The following is a 26,814-nucleotide window of genomic DNA, read 5'->3' as shown; positions in this document are numbered from 1 at the left end:
CCACCTAAGTGGCATCAAACTGAAAGATGACAACATTTACATTAGTGAAAAATTAGATGTAATTTTGCATTAACATGTAGTCACACAAAGAAATATTTAATGACTATGTTTATGCAAATAGGAAAAAGCACACGCATGAGTCAGTCAAAGAGCAAGGTGGTATGGTTGCGTTTTTTGACTACAAAGGCATTATCCGTCATTAATTTGTGGCCCGTGGTCAGATGGCAAGCTAGGAAGTCTACAAGGGAATCCTAGGGGCATGAGGGATGCTGTGCACATGAAGAGGCCTGAATTGTGGGAAACTAGAACTGGATGTTGCATCATGACAATGCCCCCAGATAACACGTCCCTCCTTGTCTGCAGCTATCTAGCAAACACCAGATGCCCATTGTGCCCTATCCACTATATTCTATAGACCTAGTCCCAGCAGACTTTTTCCTGTTCCCCAAACTGAAAAATATGTTGAAAGGACATTGTTTCCAAACCATAGATGAGATATAGGACAATGCAATGAGAAACCTGTGCCCCAGGAGGTGTTCAAAAACTGGAAGAAATGATGGGAATGGTGTACTGCCAGTAGACGGGACTATTTTGAAGAGGAGAGTGCTTAAAATGTTGTACAATAAGCAGTGAAGCTAATACAGCAAAAGTTCGGTTTCTTTTTGAAAACACTTCGTATTGCCACTATTTACCCTTGACGTTACTTGATGCCTATCTTCTTGTTATAATCCTACCACAAAAAGGCATATTTGAAAATAAAACCACTTTGGAATAATGTACTAAAAGCACTTTCAACTGAAATCTGGATTATAAGACTTACTGAAATTTTTTCTTGACCACAGTCTACATCAAACCCAGAATTATTTGCAACATAATCTTCAAAGATTTAATGTCGCTGTTACAAAATCATAAAAAACTCCAAAAAATTTTGTCACACTGAGTGAACTGCATTTCACTGTGTTGATGCCACTACGTGTAAATGCATCAGAATCAGGACCCCACAGAAACCTACAAAAAGGAACATACACACTTCTACATGTTCACACCTTCTACCTATCAATACTTCAGCTACTGAGAAACCCAGCCATTTAAGGACAGAAATCAGAAATGAAAGAAAACAATGGAAAAGAATGCCCAGGATGAGTCTGTACATCAAGGACGGGTAAAATTGAAATGCTAGGGAAAGAAATTCAGGATGTGTCATATAAGCACAGAATTACGATAAGGCGATGTTATTTTGCCAATGTGGTTTTAAAAATGAAGAGACAGAGGGTAGGCAGCAACCTGTTGAGAAATTGAGGAACCTAGTCCAGTGACGGTGTTTATCAGTGGAGTGGAACACAATGTCCCAAAACGAGCTTAGGATTTGTTTATTGTATATAGTTAAACATTTGTTTCAATAAGCACAAATTAAATTTGAAGCAAACATAATGGATTATGAATTCATCCAAACCAATTTTGGTATGAAACAGCATCTCCAGCAAAACAAAAAAGAATATATGCAGTAATGCTTCCCAACGTGTTATATGTAACGAAAAGCTTGACAGTATATGGATTGTCAGAAAACTGTGTGTGAGAATTTTTCTGGGCTGAACAAGTGTCTTGCATGCCAGAACCCCTTTGTACTCAAGATGTGGACACCTGAAGCAACCTACCTACATCTACATATACATGCGTACTCAGCAAAACACATTTAAGTGCCTGAAAGAGGGTTCATCAAACCACCTTCACATTGGTTCTCTATTACTCCAATCTGGTACAACAAGCGGAAAAAAACAAACACCTGTATCTTTAAGTGCAAGCTCCGATTTCCCTAATTTTGTGAGAAGATTCTGCCACAGTGAAAAACACCTCTGTTTTAATTATACCACCCCAAATCCTATATCATTTCAGTAACATTCTCCCCCTATTCATGATAATACACAACATGCTGCCCTCCTTTGAACTTTCTCAATGTACTCCATCAATCCTATCTGGTAAGGATCCCACAACCCGCACCAGTATTCTAAAATAAGGTGGACAAACCTAGTGTAGGCAGTCTCTTTAGTAAATCTGTTACAGTTTCCCAGTGTCCTGTCAATAAAATGCAATCTTTGGTTAGCCTTCCCCACACTATTTTACATATGTTCCTTCCAATTTCAGTTGTTCGTAATTGTACTTTCTAGGTATTTAGTTGAATTTATGGCCCTTAGATTTGACTGATTTATCATGCAACCAAAGTTTAACGGATTTCCTTTTAGCACTCATATGGATGACCTCACATTTTTCGTTATTCAGGGTCAATTGCCAATTTTCACACCATACAAATATCTTTCCTAAATCGTTTTGCAATTAGTTTTGATCTTATGATGACTTTACTAGTCGATAAATGACAGCGTAATCTGCAAACAACCCAAGACAGCTGCTCAGATTGTCTCCCAAATCATTTATATAAATACGGAACAGTAAAGGGCCTAGAACACTACCCTGGGGAATGCCAGAAATCACTTCTGTTTCACTCAATGACTTTCTGTCAATTACTATGAACTGTGACCTCTCTGACAGGAAATCACAAATGCTAACACATAACTGAAATAATATTCCATAAGCACCAAGTTTCATTATACGCCACTTGTGTGGTACAGTGTCAAAAGCCTTCTGGAAATCTAAAAATACAGAATAAATTTGGAATCCCTCGCCAACAGCATTCAACACTTCATGTGAGTAAAGAGTTAGTTGTGTTGCACAAGATAAATGTTTTCTAAATCCGTGTTGACGGTGTATCAATAGACAGTTTTCTTCGAGGTAATTCATAATGTTTGAATACAATATATGTTCCAAAATCCTGCTACATATTGATGATAATTATACGAGCATGTAATTTGGTGGATTACTCCTACTACCTTTCCTGAATAATGGTGTGACCTGTGCAACTTTCCAGTATCCTCTTGGAACACCTGCAATGGATGGATCAAGTCATGAAAGACTTAAGCAACTGCAAAACTGAAGGTAACTGGACGGGAAATGACCACAAACACAGTTACTACAGAAAGACTGTGAGATCAGTGCTTAATCTTCAAGACTGATAAATGCAAACAAGAACAAGAGGGTAATCGTAGAATCTTTAGCAAAAATGACTCATCTTCTTACATCAAGAGAAACAAAAATATTGCAATGACATCTCATGTTTGGCATAAAAAGCAGTCCAGGTATAAATGATTAAAATATTAATGTTGATAAACAGAAAAACAACAGTCCCCATGAAGAGTAGTAATTAGGATTGAGGTATGTATAAGTCTTTTTCAGAGCAGTGGTAGGAGGCTATGTTTTCTTGCATATGACAGACCACATTGCTACGATCAGCTCATATTCATCAGTTACATAATGTGTCACATGTCACAAACTGAAGACTGCTTGTTAAAAGTTCACTACACTGCAATATATGCTTCCATTTCACGAATTACATACCTCAAATGTGTTTAACACAATACCTACAAATATTGCCATAAACAGTACATTTAAATGCATATAATCCTTACACATATCTTTATTTCCCTTACTGTCTTTAGGAAAATGAAGAAACAACAGTCATACAAACAGTGCACACTCAAAAGGCAACAAAGCTGGTGTTCTAGAACACACACTGAATGCTGGGCTGTTGTTAAATATCATTATAAAAATCTCATAAATAATATAACTTCTGTAGATATTGTCTTTCAGCTTTAATTTCCTCGTACTGTAAGATATTCAAATCATGCTAATTGCCTAAGATTAAAACTTTATTCATTTATTAAAAATAACTATGAATTTTAGAGCATTCAGTTACAAGTTGCTTTGAAACTTTTTAATAGGAAAGGCGGACGTTTTCTAACATTATGAAGTACAGTCTACTGGGATAAGTAAAGAAGTGCAGTGAAATCACATCCAACAAAAATGTGTAACGAACCTATGCAACTATTTTCTTGTTCTCTGTCTTACATTCTGAGGAGTATAGGTTACCGGCCCTTGCTGACCCCTGTGTCACCCTGTACCATGCACCAGCAGAAGGTAAATCAATATTGCTGGAAGAGGGAAGTGAGAAGGAGGACTCTGTACCAGGTGTAAAGTGGTACCATTACATGATTAACAATGATTATATGGCACAAAAATCCCTTGTATGGGAATTACGGAGGGTGTTGCTGTTTATGGAAGCTTGTGGCAATGGCACTGAAAACATATTATTATTGTTGCTTAAATTTTCCTATTTCATAGAGGGCTATAAGCCTGATTGACTAAACATAATTTGGATAAATGAACTAATTATAAAATATCCTCTTGGCCACTTAACTTCTGGATGAGCCGGGAAAAAAGACAATCTGGAAAAGTAAACTAAAGCCTTTTCTCAGTAATTCCTCATTACAAAAATTACATATAGTCTTAATAGTTTCCTTCAGTAGCAAAGGCTGGCTGTCTGGATGAATATTCTCCAATAATGTGTGTGTGTGTGTGTGTGTGTGTGTGTGTGTGTGTGTGTGTGTAGGGGGGGGGGGGGAGATAAGAAATGTATGTTTGCCCTGACAGCAGCTGCTTTCTGTATGTACTTCAGTACCTTTAATGTTCCATCCTGAATAAGGATCACTCTAGATGGAATATTAGCTCAGGAAAAAAGGAGAAAGAATAACCAAAAATTGAGTGGAACCTGTACTAAAAGTTAATCCGGATTGTTGAATTGAATTTTGAATGAAAAAAAAAAAAAAAAAAAACAACACTTGCAATCTTGTGTTCTTTTTTCCCAGTTTCAACATTTTGTTGATAGACAACCAGCAACTTTATTAAATTTTTTAAAGTGGATATTATTTATTCTCTCTTAACAAGTTCATTTGAGGCTTGGCCTACTGAGGCTGCACTGACAGTGCCTGACCTTAATAATAAACATCATAGTGGCAACACATGCTTTATAAATGTTTACAGAATGAATGCCACAATCCACATGTGCCTCTTACCAAGTCAAAAATGATTTTGACTTGATAAGATGCATGTGTGGATCTGCAAGATTTGAAACTAGTCACCTATTATAAATACTGCGAATGCTGACAGAATTGTTAATAAACATTAACACTGTTTATTTTAATTATTTATTTTTCTTCATGTTGTGGATGTCCTACAGCTGTCACTGCATCCAGTATCTCTGTTGACAAATGACTTTATCTTGCCATTCTTCCTCATTCCCTTCTATTCCTCTTCTCTACAAAGTTTCTTGGATACTTCTTAGCCAACCTTTTAGTTGTCCTTTTCCTCCTGCTATGAAACTGCTTTCTTTGGCCATTTGTTTTCTTCCATTCTATATACTATAATGAGTCTGCATTCTTTCTCTTATTTCATTTCTTAAGGGATTAAGCTACAAAATTTTACATGTTCTTCTTAAGTTGTCCATTTCTAAAAGTTCTAAGCTTCTTTTTACTGGTTTCCATGAGTTCCCAATACCCACTACTAAAATTTGTTATTAGTTCCACAATGGATTTGTATAGTCTCATTTTAACCTTTAAACTCATTTCTGAGGACCAACGTACAGTGTTCAATTTTTGGGTAGCAGTCCTCCCCAGCCTGATCTGTTATTGGATATCTGTCACATATTTCATCATGTGATACCATACTACCCAGACACTTAAGCTCCACACTTTAATTTGATGTCCCAAACATTTAAGTTACTTCCCTCCTCTCTGCAACATAGATGTTCTGCCTTTTCAAAATTAATTTTCGAACCGCATTTTTTTATATCCTTCCAATAACTTCCTGAACATATAAGATATGTCCTCTTTATTGTTTGCTGCAACAACCATAGCATAGAAAAGTGTGTACATGCATTGGTCCCCTACTTCAACACCATGCCTATGCAGTTTCTACACTAATCTTTGTGTCTTCTACACATACAAGAGCATGGGAGACAGGTAGCAGCCTTGTTTCAGTGTTTTAGTTATTCTAATGACCTCTCTATAAATTTCTTTCCCCACTTTAATGACACATTCTGCTGACTTAGAGATTTACAACACTTCTTAGATAAATTTTTGGCAGTTCTGCTGACCCCAGTACCTCAAACGATATATATTTAGTAGCACTGTGTCATGTGCTTTCTCAAAATCTATGGAAACCAAATGACTGCTTAGAATCCTTTCCTCTGTGTAAAGTTGTTGTCTACACATGAAATGTCTCTGAAATCTACTTTGTTCTTCTACTTTAGTGATAACCTGCTCAATTTATCATTTTAAAATCATTCTATACAGTCTGCTAATTGAACTTGTGATAATTCTGCCACACTTTCTTGCTTCCTTTTAATGCGTGGGGCTTAGATATGCTAAGTTCTACTCTGGTGGAATTTCCTCCCCATGTTACACACATTTATTAAATAACTTAGTTACATACTGATACAGAATACCTAGGCCATACCTCAAAAATTCTGTTGGCACATTTCCACGCACTGATCATTTCCAGATTTTCATTTGTGTAGCCACCTTCTTGTACCTCTTTCATGGTTACTTTTTCTATTTCTTCACCTCCCCGATCCTCTCTCATCTCCCACTTTATTTCCTTTGTACTCAATCCTTTCTTCTGTTAGTAGCTATTTAAAATGTTTGTCCCACTCTATCAGACTAACGATTGGCTGGTTTGCTCTTTCTTTTACCTCTTCTCCCAGTCCTATAAGCATTTTCCATACTGCCATGACTTATGCCCCCCCCCCCCCCCCCATTGCCTCTCCACATCAATCAACTTCCTTACATTTATCCCCCCCCCCCCCCCCCAGGCATCACTTTTTGAACTACAGATGTCTTTTTCACTTCTCTTCATTCCAACATACAAGGCTCCATTCTGTTGGTCCCTTGACCTCAACCAATTATTATACGACTAGTAGTAAAACTAAGACAATACAATAGTTACGTTTACTGTACTTACCAACATATGAGTATTTTGATGCTGACAAGCCACCATCAGGTCCCTGAGCCCGCCTTAATCCAAACTCTAGTAGTGTGATGTTCTTCCCTGCAGCCATTCGATAGCGGGCAGCATTAGTTGCCATAAGGCTACAATTTAAAATTAGATTTTTCATCATATATTCTTTCAATAACACCAATTTTTCAATAACACCAATTTAAAATTAGATTTTTCCATCATATATTCTTTCAATAACACCAAATACTTAAAGTATGTCTGGAGACTTTTGATCATACAATGCAGATGAATGCGACACCATTACCAGTCAAAGAAATACTACGCAATAAATGTCTCGAACTTATGAAAACTTTGCAATCAGAAGGTTGCCCTCAAGCAGGATGTTGTTGATAAGATACTTAAACAAACATAACATGTATAAGAAATTACTTAAACAAAAGTTACATGTCTATTATTCTGTGGAGTACGTAGTGTCACTACAACATTATGTATCGAGCTAGTTAGTTATTATATCCACATTTTACTTTCAAAAAACTTTTTTTCCAATAGCCAAAGAAGTTTGAAAGAATAATGCAGTAGTAAACAGATGAATCACAACACAGCTGTTTGTCATGCAGTGTTTCTCTATCATTAAAAAACTTCCCCATCCTCACATCCAAGCAAATAATTTGTAATTTTATGAAGAGAAAAGGTGTTTAGCCTTTTTTATGATATTATTGCAATTTGCTGCGGTTCAAAATTCAATTTAACAGTAAACGAGCAAAGACAGAAATAGTGCAATATGCTTACCTTGCATAATTGACAAGAGTGAGTAACGTTGTTTCTAATAACTGAACGATGATCAAGGGACCCTCAAGCCGAAGTAATGGGACTCTGGAATTGGAAAGTGCATGTAGCAGACTTAAAAATATTTATCAACTCACTGCAGCATCTGAAGCATTACATTTGTTAATCATTTATGTGTACTAATGGAACAACCAGCAAGGCAATTACAATAGAGGGTATGGATCACAAATGAATTACAGACATACTACATAGTTAAGAAAGGTCAAATTTTAATAAACAAAACTACAGAATTAAAATCAAAGCACCAAACAAAACAAACACTTCTCATTGAAGAATGGTTAGTGATTTTAATATGTTATCTTGTTGGCCTCCGATCACACAAACATTTTAAATTTATGGATTATGGGTTGCAAAGCTCCAGTAGCACTGAAGGAAATGATTTTATAAATCAGCCTCAGCTTGTACTGTTCTTTATACTTGCCACACTTATCCTTCAACAGTCATCAATACATTAATTTGGTTGTAGCGACAGGTGACAGCAACTTATCAGCATATTTGCAACAATAAGAGCTTATCCCAAAGCAACAATTTACTTGGCAATTATGTAAGATGCTAATTTGCAGCTTTTTACAATGTAAATGAAGAATCGCAAGCACCAATGAAAAACAACAGAAGGTGCTAACCACTGATACAAGAAAGCTGCTAAACTGAGCTTGTCCATGAATGAATGGATGAATGAATGAATGGATGGATGCACACTCCAAAAATGTTTTATTTTTTTATGGAAATAAACAGATAATTTCTTGCTGGACTTCCTGCAGTGTACACACAACAGTATATGATAAGAAATGCTAAAGAGAAAAAAATTACATACACCGTCTCCACAAAACTCATGGAAGTGTTCTTGAAATGATAACAGTAATGGCATCTTTGGTCAAGGCCAGTACTGTAATATTTTTCACCTTGGTTGAGCTTCGCATACAGAAGAAAATGTTTCTTGGTTTCCTTTTTGAAGAGACCATCACAATGTGAGTCCAGGAGAAGATATGCCAAGATTTATGGTCAAGATTTGTTTCCAACAATGTGGAACACCATAAAAAGGTTTAAAATATGTTATAGTGATTTAAGATGGTGTAAAACTGGTACAAATGACAGCAAGAATGAATGGAGGAAGAACAGATTTCAAACTGTTGTCAAAATCATTAATGGTTGAGCATTACCGTGAACTGGACAATTATGGTCCCCAGTATTCTATTATGGCTTTTATTTGCCAGATAGATTTAAGGAAACAAAGAAATGAAAATTTTAACTCATTTTGCATAAAACACATCCCTGTGTCTTAGACATTGTACCACCTTGCTTGGTCAAATGATTTTGTGACGGTGTCAGTTTTGGCTATTATCCAATATATGGAAGCCTCATCAATAAGAAGGTAAAAAACTGTTCTCCTTTTATTTTTCCTTTTTACTAATGTTCAGCAAACTGAAATGTTGAACACTTCTAATGCTATAGCGCAAATGCATTTTGCAGGAAAATAGTAACAAGAAGTCCATAGGTTTGTTTTATATCTCCTCAACAAACTAATAAATGTAACTGAAAATACAAGACATCACACTTTGATTAAACTATGCTCATATAACACTAGATACTTGAATGTTTATAAACCAAAATCAAAGAAATGAAGATCTTCTACTCTGAAGACAATACCTCAATTGCATTCTGCAGTACCATACAGTGAGGATTCAAAATTCTGGTATAGGCAGGCAAAAGAATTTTCGACATTAAAATGAGAAATCAACTGCTAACCAATCTAACATGAAGAGATGATAGATTGACAAACCATCAGTGATTACAAGACAACTAACTGTGAATCAACGGATAAACACAACTTCTCAGTCCCATACCTCACAGTACAAAACAAGGATGTACCACTTTAATTCTCAAAACATAAAGCTTTATTTAAAATAAATTTAACAAGATTCCATTTCTGAAATGAAACAACCTGTGTTCTACGCATTTTAAGATTTTGTAACTTCTTAGAGAAGTACCCTGAAAGGCAAATGAATTTTATGAACAAATAAAATTGTTCATTTCTTATCACAATTTGTCTCATAAATAATTTTCTTGGTGTACGTGTATTTTCCTCAACAGAATGTTATTTCTTCTGTCATTAATGGGCATGTACAATGTTCAGCTGTTCTAGCACACAAATAATAGTAATATTAAAGGTGTATTTGCAGATTTAAGTATTTTTTTTATTAGGTTTGGTTTACATTTTTCCTTTTTTTTAAAATCAGTTTTACTGGCAGCTTGCGATCTAACTATTTAAAAGATAAAAAGACACCTAAACAGTTATAAATGAACTTAGTTCATTGCTCAAAATTTAGTTACATATTTTAAATGAACATAATCAGGAATTTTACCTTGGAAAACAAACAGACCCTTCTTCAATGGCATGGAGCGTGACATCTCTCGGTGTGAGATTCTTCAGAAAGACAAAGAATTCTGGCTCAATTGTTTGTGGGAGAGTTTGCTTCAGATACAGTATGTCTATAAACATTATTCAGACAATTAAGTAATTTCCTGGAAATTAGTGAGTTTTCTAACAAGATCAATTTTTTGCTACCAACTATCACTAAATTAACGAAAGCAATTTGAACATAAGTGCTTTGCCACAAGCCATTCTAGTCCACAGCCAAGGTACAATGCTGATTTCCAACCTTATTTTGTAAAGTACAGTGGATAACTAAGGTTTTCGATTTGTAACTCATCTAATTTCTCCATTCAAAAATCAGATTTAAAAATGAACAACCAACAGCAATAATTTCCCAACAAAAAACCAAAGAACCATAAAAAAAAGAAAAGATAAGAAAGAAAAATAATAATAACAACAAATATAAAAATTTATCAATATTTTAGTATAAAATATTGATAGTTCAGGTCACAAATATATTCTGCATAATATAAGTTTATTGAATACATATAATTTTTCTTTTCTTCTTCTTTTTTGCTGGATTTGTGACTGTGCACCAAATCGATACCTCTGATTGGGGGGGGGGGGGGGGGGGGGATTAGAATTGCAGATTTTGAGACGTGGTATGACAGATCTTCTGCTTTTGTCTAAATGATGTAAAACAAATCTTGTATTTACACTTTTAAAAAGCTCAGAAAAACATTAAAATAACATTTTAAGAAGTCTAAATTTAAATAACGCCCCCTGGGAGATCACAGTACTAGAATCCTTTTTTTTTCCAAATCAAGCACTGTGTGCGTGTGTGAGTGTGTGGGTGTGTGGTTTGGAGTCCATGTTAAACTGTAGGTACCCTTATGACTAATTACATAAGAAAGTTGAAAGGTCAGAGGAAGGCAATGGCTTACCACCTCTAACAGGGCCATACCTGGTGAAGCACTGTGGTGTCAAACCAACCTTCAGTTTAATGACAGCTTCCATCTTATTCTTACAGTTCTGTACTTGCATTCATCATAAGCACCAATATCAAACAGACATATACTCAATGTTTCATAAGCCGCAGAAAAGCAACACGAAAGCAAGCTAGAATATTGTCCACAGGAAAGCAAGCTAGAATATTGTCCAAGGCAGCATCGTAGGATTCCCACATCTGTCCCCAATGCTCATTTCCCTAATAAGAGACTCACTTGAAATCCTAAACAGAAATTGAGAAAAAAAGTATCATCTCAGTCTTTTAGCATCTCTTGGAATCCAGCAAAGATTTTTCTGGGTCTAAGTATTATATGTTCACCTCACGTTGCATCCCACCCTCCTCCACCTAATTTTCATTCCAGTCATAATTGCATTTATAGTCCATTCTGCCCCTTATTTTGTTTGCTTTTCTGTCTCTTCACGTGATTCCCAACATATATTTCCCCATTGCTCACTGAGAAAATCCTTCAATTTTGAAAATTTTTCAAATTAAAAACCGATGTGTCATTGTCACAAGTCAAAACTGGTAACATATTTCCTTTTTCAGACACATCAGAAGCTTCATTTTGAAAAAACTATTTAATTCAACAAAAGAATTCCAGAACATTGTTACTTTTCTGTGTTAGTAGTCATTGACTAATAAGAGCAAGATTTAAATTGGATACAAAAGATGAAAGATTGAAACTAATTAAAGAAAAACGAAAAATTTTAAATTTCAAAAATCTTGAAGAACGGAAAGAGAGATTTCAAGAACGGAATGATGCAGAAGTAGTAACAAACATATTAATCACAACAGCTGAAGAAGTGGCTGACTTGTACAAATCTCAAAACGAGCCAAAGAAGCTAACACACAAAATTATAAAAGAAGAAAAATGAAAGTAGAAACAAAGATAAGACAGAATACACATACTGTGCAAGGCTCTAAGCAAGAGCATGAAAGAGGACATCAAGACATATGATGAGAATATACTAAAAGCCAGTCTTGAAAATAAATAATCTAATTTGAAGATGGTCAAGCAGAAGCTTATGATTGGAAAGAATCAGACGTAGACCAAGACCAAATTACAGATAAGGAAGAAATACTCGAAGATATGAAGAATTTTTATAGTAACCTGCATAGTAAAGTCAATGATGATATTTTAATCGTAGACAATTCATCACTCCAAGTGGCAATGATCTCAAAGTCAATATTTTGAAGATGATGTATGATGAATCTGTAAGGCATTTGGCTAATATATTTTCAAGTTGTTGGCACAGTGGGAAATTACCATGAGATTGGAATATAGCCAAAATAATCCTGATACATAAGAGAGGCAGTACTAAAGATATACAGAACTATCGCCCTATCAGCCTCCTGTACATACTGTGCCAAGTGTTTACTAGAATCCTGAATACCAGACTGAGCACTACACTTGACCTGGTCCAATCTATTGAGCAAGCTGGGTTCCGAGCAGTGCTTAAAAGAATATCATACCCTCACTCTACACAAAACAATTAATGGAACTAATGATACCACCTACCTCTTTGCCTTACCTTCATAGATTTTGAAAACACATTTGATTGGATCAGTCACACAGTGGTGTGAGTCTCTCTAACAGGAGCAACGAATAGAACAAGTCAATATTAATGTCTTGTACAACATACACAAAACTTCCACAATGTTTGTGAATGTAGCTGGGTGGGAAATAAGAATTTCCCATTGAAAAGGGTGTAGAACAAGGTGATGGTATACGTCCAAAACTATTTTCAGCAGTCCTCAAAGAAGCAATGTCAAAATTAGATTGGAAAACAAAGGGAATCGAAATTCTGGGAAAGATATTAAATAACCTGAAATTCACTGATGATGATGTAAATTTGAAAATAGTATACAAGAACTTCAAATACTGGTTAGTGAATTTGTGCCAATCTGCTCTGAACTTGGCCTAAAAATGAAATATGATAAAAGCAATATCACGATGAATGAATGGAATCTGGAGGGAAATATATCTGTTGGAAGTACACAATTGCAAAGTGCCACAGAATATGTCTTCTGTTTCATCCGCTAATTATAAAAGGAGACCTAAAACAGAAATATTTCAACATGTTAAATTACACTGGCAAGCTTGTATATGTAAATGAGCCTTTCACTTGAAACCATTGATGCTATTGTAAAACAGAGATTTTTAGTGATAAACTGAGGAACTTCTGCAAATGTAGTGCACCTTAGCAGTCAAGTCACAGTGTTCAAAGCAACAACTGGCATGGAGATGATGCTATATGACTGCAGGAGATTATGACACAGGTTGTTTTTAAGTGCCAATATTGAGATCACTGCCCACGAAAGTGGGTAATCTAAGTTATTGTAACACACACTTGAGTTTGTACTACTGCTTTGACATGTGTTACCGAAATGAACCCAGTGGAACTGTACATAGCTGTGAAACAAAATTTATTAAATTTCAGGCCCATTTTTGTGGTATTTAGGACTACAATCTGTTTTAGGCATTTTGAGTTCATGGAAGTTTCAAGATGAAGGATTTTGTCTACGAAAAATGCACAATTGCTGTCAAATATATCACATGAAATGATGGGTGGCTGAAAACAATGGTTCCAAAGTGAATTCACCCCCTCAAAACAACTGATTGTTTACCTTTACCAATTTTGTTTTACATTTGCTGCTTACTATGTTAACAAAGATTAATTTTGTGAAAAATTTTACATTTATATTCCAAAGAGCAACCCTCTCCTTAAAATAACTGATGGTTCACTTTCTGCCAATTTCTTCTTGTATTTGTTGCTTCTAGGATAATAAAGCCTGTTGTTGTTGTTGTTGTTGTTGTTGTGGTCTTCAGTCCTGAGATTGGTTTGATGCAGCTCTCCTTGCTATTCTATCCTGTGCAAGCTTTTTCATTTCCCAGTACCTACTGCAACCTACATCCTTCCGAATCTGCTTAGCGTATTCATCTCTTGGTCTCCGTCTATGATTTTTGCCCTCCACACTGCCCTCCAATATTAAACTGGTGATCCCTTGATCCCTCAGAACATATCCTACCAACTGATCCCTTCTTCTAGTCAAGTTGTGCCACAAACCCCTTTTCTCCCCAATTCTATTCAATACCTCCTCATTAGTTATGTGATCTACTCATCTAATCTTCAGCATTCTTCCGCAGCATCACATTTCGAAAGCTTCTATTCTCTTCTTGCCCGAACTATTTATCGTCCATGTTTCACTTCCATACATGGCTACACTCCATACAAATACTTTCAGAAACGTCTTCCCGACACTTAAATCTATACTCGATGTTAACAAATTTCTCTTCTTCAGAAACGCTATCCTTGCCATTGCCAGTCTACATTTTATATCCTCTCTACTTCGACCATCATCAGTTATTTTGCTCCTCAAATAGCAAAACTCCTTTACTACTTTAAGTGTCTCATTTCCTAATCTAATTCCCTCAGCATCACCTGATTTAATTAGACTACATGCCATTATCCTAGTTTTGGTTTTGTTGATGTTCATCTTACATCTTCCTTTCAAGACACTGCCCATTCCGTTCAACTGCTCTTTCAAGTCCTTTGCTGTCTCTAACATAATTATAATGTCATGGGCAAACCTCAAAAGTTTTATTTCTTCTCCATGGATTTTAATTCTTCCTCCAAATATTTCTTTTGTTTCCTTTACTGCATGCCCAATATACAGATTGAATAACATCAGGGACAGGCTACAACCCTGTCTCACTCCCTTCCCAACAACTGCTTCCCTTTCATGTCCCTCGACTCTTATAACTGCCATCTGCTTTCTGTACAAATTGTAAATAGCCTTTCGCTCCCTGTATTTTACCCCTGCCACCTTCAGAATTTGAAAGAGTATTCCAGTCAACTTTTCAAAAGCTTTCTCTAAGTCTACAAATGCTAGAAATGTAGGTTTGCCTTTCCTTAATGTATTTTCTAAGATAAGTCATAGGGTCAGTATTGCCTCACTTGTTCCAATATTTCTACGGAATCCAAACTGATCATCCCTGAGGTCCGCTTCTACCACTTTTTCCATTCGTCTGTAAAGAATTTGCATTATTATTTTGCAGCCATGACTTATTAAACTGACAGTTCGGCAATTTTCACATCTGTCAACACCTGCTTTCTTTGGGATTGGAATTATTATATTCTTCTTAAAGTCTGAGGGTATTTCGCCTGTCTCATACATCTTGCTCACCAGATGGTAGAGTTTTATCAGGGGTGGCTCTTCCAAGGCTGTCAGTAGTTCTAATGGAATGTTGTCTACTCCCGGGACCTTGTTTTGACTCAGGTCTTTCAGCGCTCTGTCAAACTCTTCATGCACTATCATATATCCCATTTTATCTTTATCTACATCCTTTTCCATTTCCATAATATTGTCCTCCAGTACATCGCCCTTGTATAGACCCTCTATATCCTCTTTCCACCTATCTGCTTTCCTTCTTTTGTTTAGAACTGGGTTTCCATCTGAGCCCTTGATATTCATAGAAGTGGTTCTCTTTTCTCCAAAGGTCTCTTTAATTTTCCTGTAGGCAGAATCTATCTTACCCCTAGTGAGATAAGCCTTTACATCCTTACATTTGTCCTCTAGCCATCCCTACTAAGCCATTTTGCACTTCCTGTCGATCTCATTTTTGAGACGTTTGTATTTCTTTTTGCCAGCTACATTTACTGCATTTTTGTATTTTCTCCTTTCATTCTGGACAGTGAGACAACTGCGCTCAACCAGCTGCACCAGTGGTTTCAAGGCCAGGCTGCGCCTGCCACATGCAGGAAGTCGTTCACAGGACTTGGTGTTGGTGGTCTGCAGCCAATGATGCTAGGTTTCTAGTTTGGAGGAGGAGGACGAGGAGGAGATTAGTGTTTAACGTCCTGTTGACAAAGAGGTTATTAGAGATGGAGCACAAGCTCTGACTAGGAGAGGATGAGGAAGGAAATCAGCCCTGCCCTTTCAAAGGAATCACCCCAGCATTTGGCTGAAGCGATTTAGGGAAATCATAGAAAACCTAAATCAGGATGGTCGGATGCTGGTTTGAAGCTTTGTCCTTCCAAATGCGAGCCCAGTGTGCTAACCACTGCGGCACCTAGCTCGGATTCCCAGTTTGGCACACAGTGCCTGCCTGAGTGCAGCAGGTTGTACCTCACACACAGCAGACTCCACACACTGCCAGAGGACCTGCATGCAGAGCCATCTCCTGACTGGGCCGCCGCCGCAGCACAACACAATGTGCCCCGACATCAATAGCTGTGGCCTACAGAGGTTGCTGGCCTCAGCAGTGCAAAGGCGCCTGTTCAGCAGCACCGGGCAGAAGAAGTCACCTGTTCATCATCCCAGCCATGATCCACCAGGAGAGGTGTGCCTGCCTCATTACGCCATTTAAATCAATAAAAGTTCTTTGAAACTGTTAACAGTGTTTGCCCTGGGCCTCACGGCCTCTCACCATCCCACCACTCACTCATCCCCCCAACACGCTATAGTAGTGAAAGAAATTAAATTATGGATTTATAACTCTGTCCTGAATTGTAATTCATTTTAAATTCAATAAAATTTGAGATTATGAAGGTAAGGTGTTTTTCTTTGTCTACCCAAATTAATCATGGACAATGCCATGAGTGTAACAAACCATCATACAAATAGCTGGCTAAAGTGTGCTCAACAAAGTTGAATGCATACATTAGCTTCCCACTGTGGGACGAACATGTTCACCACGCTATCCATAAGGATCTGATAATTATGTAAGAATTTGTAATGACCAGAATATCATCATATCTGCATAAAGCATTGCTATTTATTTTCCATGCCATTATATAGCACCATTTGCTGACTTACTCGGAAAAGATTAACTGAAAAATACATTAGACCAAAACATCGCAGTTCTTGGAGGACAGCTGGACGAACAGGGAAAGTAATATCATATGTAACACTGTGTAAAGCAAGCACTGATTGAAATCTTAATCATTTCTATGTCAACTGTGATCTCACAGAGCACAATTCATAACACGTTGTTGTAACATGAAAAACATCTATTTGTATTAGATCGGTTGACTCTTGAATATCTTTAAGTCAAACCGTTGTTTATATCATCTAATTCCTGGTATTAGTAGTCCACTGTCTGTATCATTTCTAAACTAATGTAATTGTCAACAAAGTTGTAGTCATCTATACATGTGTACTGGTAAAATGGTTTAATAATTGTACCACCAATGTACTAATACTGTGCCAAAATGGAAAATATAAATGTGGCAGCTCACACATGCCAAAGTAATTCCAATAAACAGCAATGCATCTGTGTTCGGTGGGAAGCAGCCACAAATACATTTGGTATATAATTTAATTTATGCTCACTTGACTATTATATGTGCATTGATGGGTTTACAGAAGGTGGCAGCAGTTTAAGACTACCAGATTTTTTTATTATTAAAAAAAAGGCATCATATATACCTAGTAAGTATGCAGAATATTCTGCAAATTTGTTGCTCAAGAGGAAGCAATAGCTATCATAACTGAAAATAATAATATTTGAGTACTCTAAACAAAACAGTACGATTTTTCCGTTAATCTCATATTTATCTTTTCTGACAAACAAATCAGTCTTCCTTGAGCCTGTAAAGAAATATTTTAGAACGAGCTTCATAATCACAGATGTTAGAAGTGATGCCCTCTTAATACGATCAATGTCAATATCAAATTTTACTTCTGAAAGCATCTCTTAAATGAGAACATTGTGATAATTTACTATCACAAAGACTGTCAGAGTACTGTATTTATATAGGTGGTGGTGGTGTAGGAGGAAGAGCAGGAGGAGGAGGAGGAGGAGGAGGAGGGTGAGTGGGGTGGGAAGACAGGTATGCAGCAGTAAAATGATTCATTCGTCACATTATGCCACAAGGACCAGCATCATTCTGCTAGTTCCAAAAGTTCTGAAGTATGGGTGCAAAATAATAGGACATTTTTGCATTAGTGTGCATACTTGATTAACTTTCATTCATTACACCTAGTGAAATGAGGTACCACCCTCCCCATTATTCAAAGACTATATATTTATATCTCTCTTGAGAAACTTCATTGAATTCTGATGCTCCAATATTGCCAATTATCAAGCGAAGGCAACAAAAATGTAATAGCATGTGTAAGGTGCAATTCCACAGAGGCAACATATGGGCAATATGTGGCAGGCGGCTATGACTAACGCTACATGGAAAAATTTGACCAGAGTGCCATGTGGCAACACACCCTATTGTGACATTCTGCAGTAGGCAAATTGTTGACAGCCGCATATACTGCATGTTGACAAGGCACAACATGTTTACCCTCGTCACTCACAAGCTGACAGTCAGCGGATCCATGCAGCTTGTTGGCTGTGACATGGTATGGATTCAATTCATGTTTGCTGTGACACATTACAAGTAATTCACCAAATTTACTGCAATTTTTGTAACAGCTTGCTACTGTCAATCTCAGTGATCCACAAAGATAGGATTAGTTATAATTCATACATAGTTCAGTTTAGTTTGAGTTTTTTTGCACTATAAGAATTCATATTTCCTCTTGCTGTGCACAAGTCAGTAGTGATATTGGCAAGGCAAATGTCCTTCACGTGACATGTAATACCTCATAAAATCATCCTGTACTTCTTTTGCTTACGAACCTGACTTCTGTGGTCTGCACTGCAAGTTCTCTGTGCCAGTATCATTCTGAATTATGGACTGCCATGATTCATGAACAACATTTCCACTGCTTGGGTCAGTGTAAAATGTTCCTCAAGACATGTACAGTGGTTCTGAAGTGTTTTCTCACCATGCTCTAAAGTTAGATATACACTGAAGTGACAATTTATGCATTCTCCACAGAGGGCAACAGTGTTTTTCTGAACACACGATACACTGATACCAAAAGCCCAAAACTGTTTTCCATTTCTCTGTGAGCATATTAGTGTCTGACGTCATACTTTCGTCTACAAAAACCTCTTTCATGGTGGACTGAAAATGGTTTCATAATGCATTTCTGTAGTTGAAATGCATCATCAGCCACTATTACATGTGGTTACACATTAAAGCTAACCAATCATGTAAGTGTACTACTGTATGATTAGCAAAAATGGCTATGAGCACTATGGGACTCAACATCTGAGGTTATCAGTCCCCTAGAACGTTGAACTACTGAAACCTAACTAACCTAAGGACATGACACACATCCATGCCCGAGGCAGGATTCGAACCTGTGACCGTAGCGGTCGCGCGGTTCCAGACTGAACCACCTAGAACCGCTCGGCCACACCGGCCGGCTGTATGATTATCAGTGAGGTTTTTTTTTATACTAAGGCAGGGTTGCCACAAGGTTCCCAAAGTGAAATTCCCTGATTTCCAGACAAGTTTTAACATTTTTCCCTGACAAATTTTGAGAGCTCATATGTAAGGTAAGACCTAAGTTGACAACCTGTCTCTGCAGTTATGGTAAAAGAAACAATAGTGCAAATGAGGAATTATCTAAAAAAATTTGCAAGTAGCTGGCGTTTCCTGATGAGAGGAAAAAGCTGAAGTACTAACATAAACATCTTTTGTAATGAACTGTTTTTAGATGGAGAAAGCAAGCCAAATGGTATGCGTGTTTCATTAAGACCACTGATATTTCATTTTAGTAAACCAAATAATCACAGTTGGTGACAAAAATAAGCATTTCCTTGGAGTTGCAAGACAGATTTGAAATACTTTCACTGATTTCAGATATGACCTCGGAAAAAAGTAGGCCTCTTGAAATAAGTGTATAAGGCGAGGAAGAATTGTGTAAACCACCACTGTATGTGACAGCCAATAAAATGTTGATTCTACTATGTTCGTTATTGTCGGATATTACCCACTGTGGAATATCTATTATTTTTACAGGTATTTTGTGATTCTTCTTTCAAAAAATATATGAGTACATAACACACAAACTGCCAGCGGCTGACGATTTTCTTCTTCTTATTGTCCATACCTTATAACATATAAACGACTTTTGAAGTGACAAAATGTACTAGAACAAATAAAATGTCTATAAAATGCCACACTGTACAACATACTAGCAGTGAGACAGGCATTTCCTGAAATCCGTCAGCCATGGCCTCTGACCTCCTGAGGAGCACTGCAGTCCTGGGTCCATGGATAAACCATGAAAATCTGCTGCATTATGCCACACACATCTGCTGGCAGATCAGAGAAACTAGATCCAACAGGCAGGGCCTGCACATTACTGCAAATCGAATGGCTTCAGATCGGCAGGCCCGATTGATTACAGATACCTACAGAAACAGCCTGCGGTTTTGGCCCGTCATGGAAATCCACTTCTGTAGACAGCTATTCATGAGCCACAGACAACACGTTGATGAAATGAGACCACGGTGATCAATAACTCTGAGAATCAATAACAATGACAGGTAGCAATTCACTGTAAAGATGATTGCTGAGTTGCAGACAGGCACGAAGAAAAGACAATTGCACTCTTGCAACTAAATTTCCTGCCATAGCCTTTGTCAGTAAACGAGAGCACACACACAGTCATACAATCACTCAGACAACTCGTGCACAAGTGACTGCCGCCTGGCCACTGCGTCTACAGTCTGAGACTCACATCCAAACAAACCACTCCTCACTTCTCCCTGCCTCTCATCAGCAGCTGTTAGGCTATCAGCAAGAAGTCATGGCAGCACTGACTGCAAGCAGGTGAGGGGGGAGGGGGTAGGAAGGAAAGAAGCAGTAGCAGTAGTAATGAGAGAGTAGGGAAGTGGCGAACATACTCGGCTGCACTGAGGTAGCGACAACACATGACACCTCAGTAAACAAACCATTTCATCTACTGAGACAAAAAAGAATTTTACAATTTTTTTCCAAATTTCCCTGATACCTGCCTGACGTGTTTTAAATTCCCTGATTTCCGGAACCTGTGACAATGCTTTAGGGCTTTGTTTTATAATCTACTGGGGATTTTGAACAAAATTGTGTGATATACTTCAGCCTACAACATGTCATTCTTAGTGTAGTTTTTCCATGTTATTGGTGTATTCCCCACTTTTTGTTTAGTTGGTGCCTTCTTGGTTAGATGTAGCTGCAAAATTCACATCCTCGCTTATGCAGTGAAGTTTTTCTGTATTCTGTTAACAGTAATTACTTGACTCAGAATGAAGTTAGTTAATTCAACTAAGAGGCACAGGTTGGCACAAACAATAGGTGACGATATAGTAAAGGAGAAAAAAATTTAAACACTTTACCTCAAATGTATTATCACCAACTTTGCATTAATAATGTTCAAAAAGATAAGTTACTTACAAAAATGACTGAACTAATTATTACAAACAGCCACATCAAGAAGCTATAAGCTGGAGAAGATCACCCAAAAATATGGTTGCAGTGTTTTAGAGGTAAACAAGAAAATGAAGAATTTACAGACAGCACTCTACTGTGAACATAAAAAACTGCAACAGTAACAGATCACTTAAACAAGGAGGAAAATGGTTTGCATTATGTTCTACGAATTTCTTACAAGGTGACGATAAACCAAGGAAAACACATCAACCAAGAGCAAAAGAGAGATTCTTAGGTAAGTTCACATTAGTTAACTGTACAGTGATTCAATCATATTGGGTATGTTTGTAGCTTCCACCGTGTTTGCAGATTTAATTCTGAGTTAAATACTCAATATGTCTGTTTTTCTTCTGTTACCTGCACTCATGGTTAGTTCTAAGAACACAGTTGCTGCTATCATTTGCAAAGATATAGTGCACTGTTCTGACAATTCTTCAGTGGAAATGCCTGAGGCACATGCTACAAACACATAACATGTGACACCAGGCAACACATTTTCTGGGCAACAAGAACTTTGTAGCACGACTTCATGCTGCACACTAACATGCAACTCGAAGCAACATGTTGTCTAGTGTTGCTTCGGTGGAATTTCACCTCAAGAAAGCAAATGTGGGCAGAGCAAACTCGCAACGTTACTATGTATTCTCTTTCAAACACCACACTATATGTCACTCAACTGCAGTCTTTAGTGCACAATACTCTAGTGAAAATTCCACATTTCTTTCATTAATCCACAATGAATATGTGGCTGTCCAAAAGAGTTCCTCTTAATACTGTTTCGTGATTCTTCTAAAATGAATTTCATCACTAAGTGTTACACCAAAATAAAAAATAGTGAATGGACAAAAGATGGAAAAAATTCTCTCCGTTCCAGTTGAAACAAACAGCTGATTTCTAAAGAAAGTATAGTCGTGCATGTCATTTCAAATCCACCCTACAGGAACACCACAGATTTCAAGGTGCAGTCTTTTTTTTCCTCAGGAATATTTTCACTCTCTCCTTGAAAGTACACAATTCAGTACATTGCTGAGAAATTCCCTTTCCTATACATTTCTGGGATTAGGACTAGACCTATCATTTATGTTATTGGTTGGATGGAATGGTGTATGGAAGAGAAGGAATGAAGGTGCATGTGAACAGCAGTAGTGAATATTTATAAAAAAATGCAGACTGTAGCAATATTTACAAGCCTTTTTTTGTCTTGCAGCATTCCAACATGTGCCTTATGGTATATATATACAACCTTCAGTTTCCACATTAAAGATTAATTTATTGAGTTACAGAATGTGTGGAAGGCAGAGCACTCACTTCTCGTGAACTATTGAACGCTTTGAACATCAATGTTGTGAAAGTCACAGAACAAAACCTTGTTTCTAACAATGGAAAACTCTCTTCAGTTATTACCGTATTGTTAAGAATATTTATTACCTTTTACCATCTTTCAGATGGTCTATAGATCCAATTTAAGGAAACTATAAGCACACATTATCATGGTACCATACAGCACAAGGGAGTACGAATACATTCTACAATTATGCTTCAACAAATTTTAACATAAAACACTTTCACACTATGACAAATGAATGCACATTTCCTTAAGAGAGAGAGAGAGAGAGAGAGAGAGAGAGAGAGAGAGAGAGAGAGAGAGAGCTTGTTTTTAAAAAACCCCAATACCTTATTGGCAATGCAGCAGCAAGAATATGAAACATTAAAACACGACTTACTATTTATAACAGCGTCATTTAGACACTGTACGATGTAAAGTGTCTTTCAGATATTATGAACTTACCACTTTCTGAATAATGAAAATTCTCCAGAAACAAAAGACACTCTTCAAGCCCAGCAAATATTGTGAACTCTCCTTGGAATGGATTTTTGCGGAAATACAAATCAAAGACAGCAACATCATTCACCTTCCCCGACTTCCAGTACGCATAGGCCATAGTAATTTGGTATAAATCTGTAAAATCATGTCATTACAACTCCAAGTGATACGGTAAACTTTTGGTGTAAAAAAAAAGAATACCAGTAACAGCTTTCTAGCCTCTTTCACACACCTGCCAAGTAATTGTAGCTAATTTTAACGTAACAACAACAATTTGTTTCAAAATAGTAGAAATTAAGGAAATGTCATTTGTACCACTCTCGTAACACAAAACTATGCACTACATTAAAGTGTCATTTGTTACATAGTTGGTATAAAAGATGTAGCTACTGTACATTCTACAGAGAAGTGTAATTCTACATTGTTCTGAGATTATTTAATTTTCTTTGGATTCTGCACCCTCTTAATATGTTGCACTCTAAATTATCTGAAAAAATTATTTGATCTTATAGGAATTTATGTATTGATTAAGCCTCTGTTAACAATTCCATACGATAAATTCCTTTTAACATTTTCTTTCAACTCTTCTAACCAAATGAGTAAACAACCTTGAAATTACATTCACTTTGTAGGCTAAGTGAATAGTAACTGCACTCAAAAGCATCTACAGCTGTTATGTTCATTAACATGACTACAGTTTATCTACAGAAAGAAATTAAACTTGTTAACAATGCCTTCGGTTGAAAACTTTGCCTACGGCTAATGTTGATAATTATTAAAGCAGCTTAACTATCACTGCACTTCTAGGAACAGAGCAGTTTTACTTTCCTCGATTATAAATACACCATACAAGATAGGCACATCTATTCTCTCGTCCATCATCATCCCAAATATTCCTTAAGTACAAACTAGTAGAAATTCTAAAAAAGTATCCAATTAATCGAATGGGAATTTCGTTGCACACTTCGGTAATTTTGTACCAACATAATGTTTCATTAAATTGTCACAGAGGAGGGTAGCTAAACTACACGATATTCGTAACTTAACATTTACGACGCAAATATGAGTGGAGTAAGCCTTGCCTCCATGTGAGATTAAGTTTACAAATACACTTCGAACTGTCATTTGAAACAGGCGCTCGAAACGTGCAAACTATTTTGAAAACAAACTCTTCTTCCCAGTGACAATGTATATTACGCAAACAAATTTTGTTTACGGTAATTTGTAACTTGGTATAAATAGAACACCTTAGAAAGGGAGAGGTTAATTTCTAAAAATATTAAGCACCATGAATTAACATGCAGTAAGTTGTTATCCTAAATGAAATTCTGATACTGCCGGTCGCATAAGTGGTGATTCTACCAATAGAAATAGTCTTCAGACATCGGTCTCAATAATCCTACAATGAGCTTGCTGGCTATAGTAAACCACAAACGTTGTATGGGGATGATCAACATTTACGTGGCACTGATTTCGATATTTTCTTTATTACATAACTAAGAACATCAAATTACAAAGTATAACAACAAGCGAAAACTAACAAAAGTAGAACACGATGTAAACTCCATTAGGACCATCAACTCTTCATTTCCAGGTGCAGGTTACTGTAACGGAACTTACAATACCTCGCAGCTTATATTTATAAACAAACGACTCTGGAGCACAATACGTCATGTTTTTTCTTTCTTTTTTTTTTTACAACAGGTCTGCCTTATAAATCTAACACGAGAGCTGCCAACCTAACACCTATTGTATTCATAAAATAACAAATGTTGTTACTACTAAATGTTGTGTTTATATTTTCATACCTGTAAGTAGTGGCTGTACCACACCATTCTGCCTCGCACGTAGGAAACGGATTGTGTCGGGAGGCGTAACTCTGCCATGTTCATATAACTCCGAGTTTACCAGGTCTTGGTCTGACATTATTCAGCAACACACTTCGCTGACCACGATGCAAACTGCGCGTGCCGTGTTCACCAACTAACATTTTCCACCGGACGCGCGCCTTTTATTACAACACCATTTACTACGGGGGAAGAGCCGAAGTAGGGAACAGTTTATCGATCAACTGGAGGTCAACAATAAGACAAGCGCGAAGCAAATGGCGCATTTACCTAACAGGTGGGCCAACGCAATGACGAAGCGCGAAATTAAATAAGGGTTTCGATATGAACTCGTGATATGTTGCAGATGAAAATTTCGTCGCGTTTTTACTCCTCTACATTTGCATGGCAAGATCGTGATTCGCAAGACAAAAATGAGAGGCAGAAAACAGTGAACTTTAATTCTTCTAAACTGTGTAGTGTGGTAGTATTGTCCCAGTTCCCAGTGTTAGTTTGGAACAGAGTTCATTATTTTGGAATTTGACTTGCTTACGTAGGCTATTTGGTCAGTGCGGCTCTAAGATTGTAATTAAGCAACAAATCCGTCATTTTTAATAAGGACCGATTGTTTATCTCGGTAACTGCCTTGCGTTATTATATCATAGCACCGCTGTACAGCTGTGTATAGTGGAATCCATAAGGACTGGCAACATTTGAAATGTTGTGCATCAAACATTATTTATTTTCTTCCTAAAAGCATTAGGCTGCTTGACACAGAAGTAGGATTTTTATTCCGATGTAAGTTTGGAGAAATATATCCTTAGCGAAAAGTATATTTCAAATTATAAAAACAGTAGTTTCCTATTTGGAGTACTACCCACTCAATAAACTCTATAAGCTTTTCATGTAGTGGCTTTTAATAACGGTAAATAACTTTGCCGTGCGCTTTTCTCACGATATAGTAGTTTGTGTTATAAATTCACGGGCTTGACTAGGCAGTGTATCAGTCGTCGTATCCTGCTGCATAACAGTATGAATACAAACGCGCTTTGTATTCGTAGTAGAATATGCGAATTTCACATTTTCAAACATGACCTTCCAACAACTTATTTTTAATTTCCATTTCGTCTATTCCTCTGGCCAAATGTAGTGCAATAGATAGCCACGTAATGCTGTAGACAACAGGTTAATGGTGAGTTTTTAATCGACACGTTCGACTACCGTTATTACAAGCCGCAATGTGAAAAGCAATGTTTATGGACTTATCCAACTAGGAGACTAGTGTTGTTCTAATTTGAAACATACTTTTAACTGCCTACATATTTCTCCAAACTTATACAGGAAATCGGAATCAAAACCCTACTTCCGGGTCAAGTAGCCCAGTGTTTTTGCGAAAAGAATAAATATGTTCCACAAACTAATGAATGCAGTATGTAATCTGAAATTTTTTTATTATGATTGCAGCCTTTTCCTCTGTGAATCTACAAGCCTCTGACTCGACTGACGTAGTACAGGAACGTAGTTGTCATTCTGCGTCAATGGTAGAAAATTGCAGCGCGATTTAGACAAATGATGACTCGATGATTAACAGTTTAAAGTACCTGTTCGACATGATGAATATGACATAACTAAACCGAAATATCTACTATAAACCATACTTCAAAGTACTATTATGTATTGAAATCTGTTCGCGTCCTATTCAT

General features: G+C 36.9%; 1 protein-coding gene across 5 annotated transcripts in view; it reads right to left on the bottom strand.

Moving 5' to 3' along the window:
• LOC126194988 (nicotinate phosphoribosyltransferase) overlaps nt 1–25,363 on the bottom strand; it is a 115,684-nt gene extending 90,321 nt beyond the window's left edge. For 2 of the 5 annotated variants that reach the window (XM_049933409.1, XM_049933416.1), the window contains exons 1-5: nt 25,094–25,363; nt 23,250–23,420; nt 10,113–10,239; nt 7,693–7,776; nt 6,907–7,034 (exon numbers count right to left, since the gene is read on the bottom strand). In XM_049933409.1, the coding sequence (XP_049789366.1) occupies nt 6,907–7,034; nt 7,693–7,776; nt 10,113–10,239; nt 23,250–23,420; nt 25,094–25,211 (628 nt within the window). In that variant the 5' untranslated portion in view covers nt 25,212–25,363. Of the gene's footprint in view, nt 1–6,906; nt 7,035–7,692; nt 7,777–10,112; nt 10,240–23,249; nt 23,421–24,826; nt 24,960–25,093 lie in introns of those variants that run through there. The other 3 variants (XM_049933431.1, XM_049933424.1, XM_049933439.1) reach the window with 3 other exon arrangements.
• Between the last annotated feature and the right edge of the window lie 1,451 nt (nt 25,364–26,814).

This window comes from Schistocerca nitens, chromosome 1, assembly GCF_023898315.1.
Source record: "Schistocerca nitens isolate TAMUIC-IGC-003100 chromosome 1, iqSchNite1.1, whole genome shotgun sequence".
Lineage (NCBI taxonomy): Eukaryota > Metazoa > Arthropoda > Insecta > Orthoptera > Acrididae > Schistocerca > Schistocerca nitens.
This window is presented reverse-complemented; position numbering and strand designations above follow the sequence as displayed.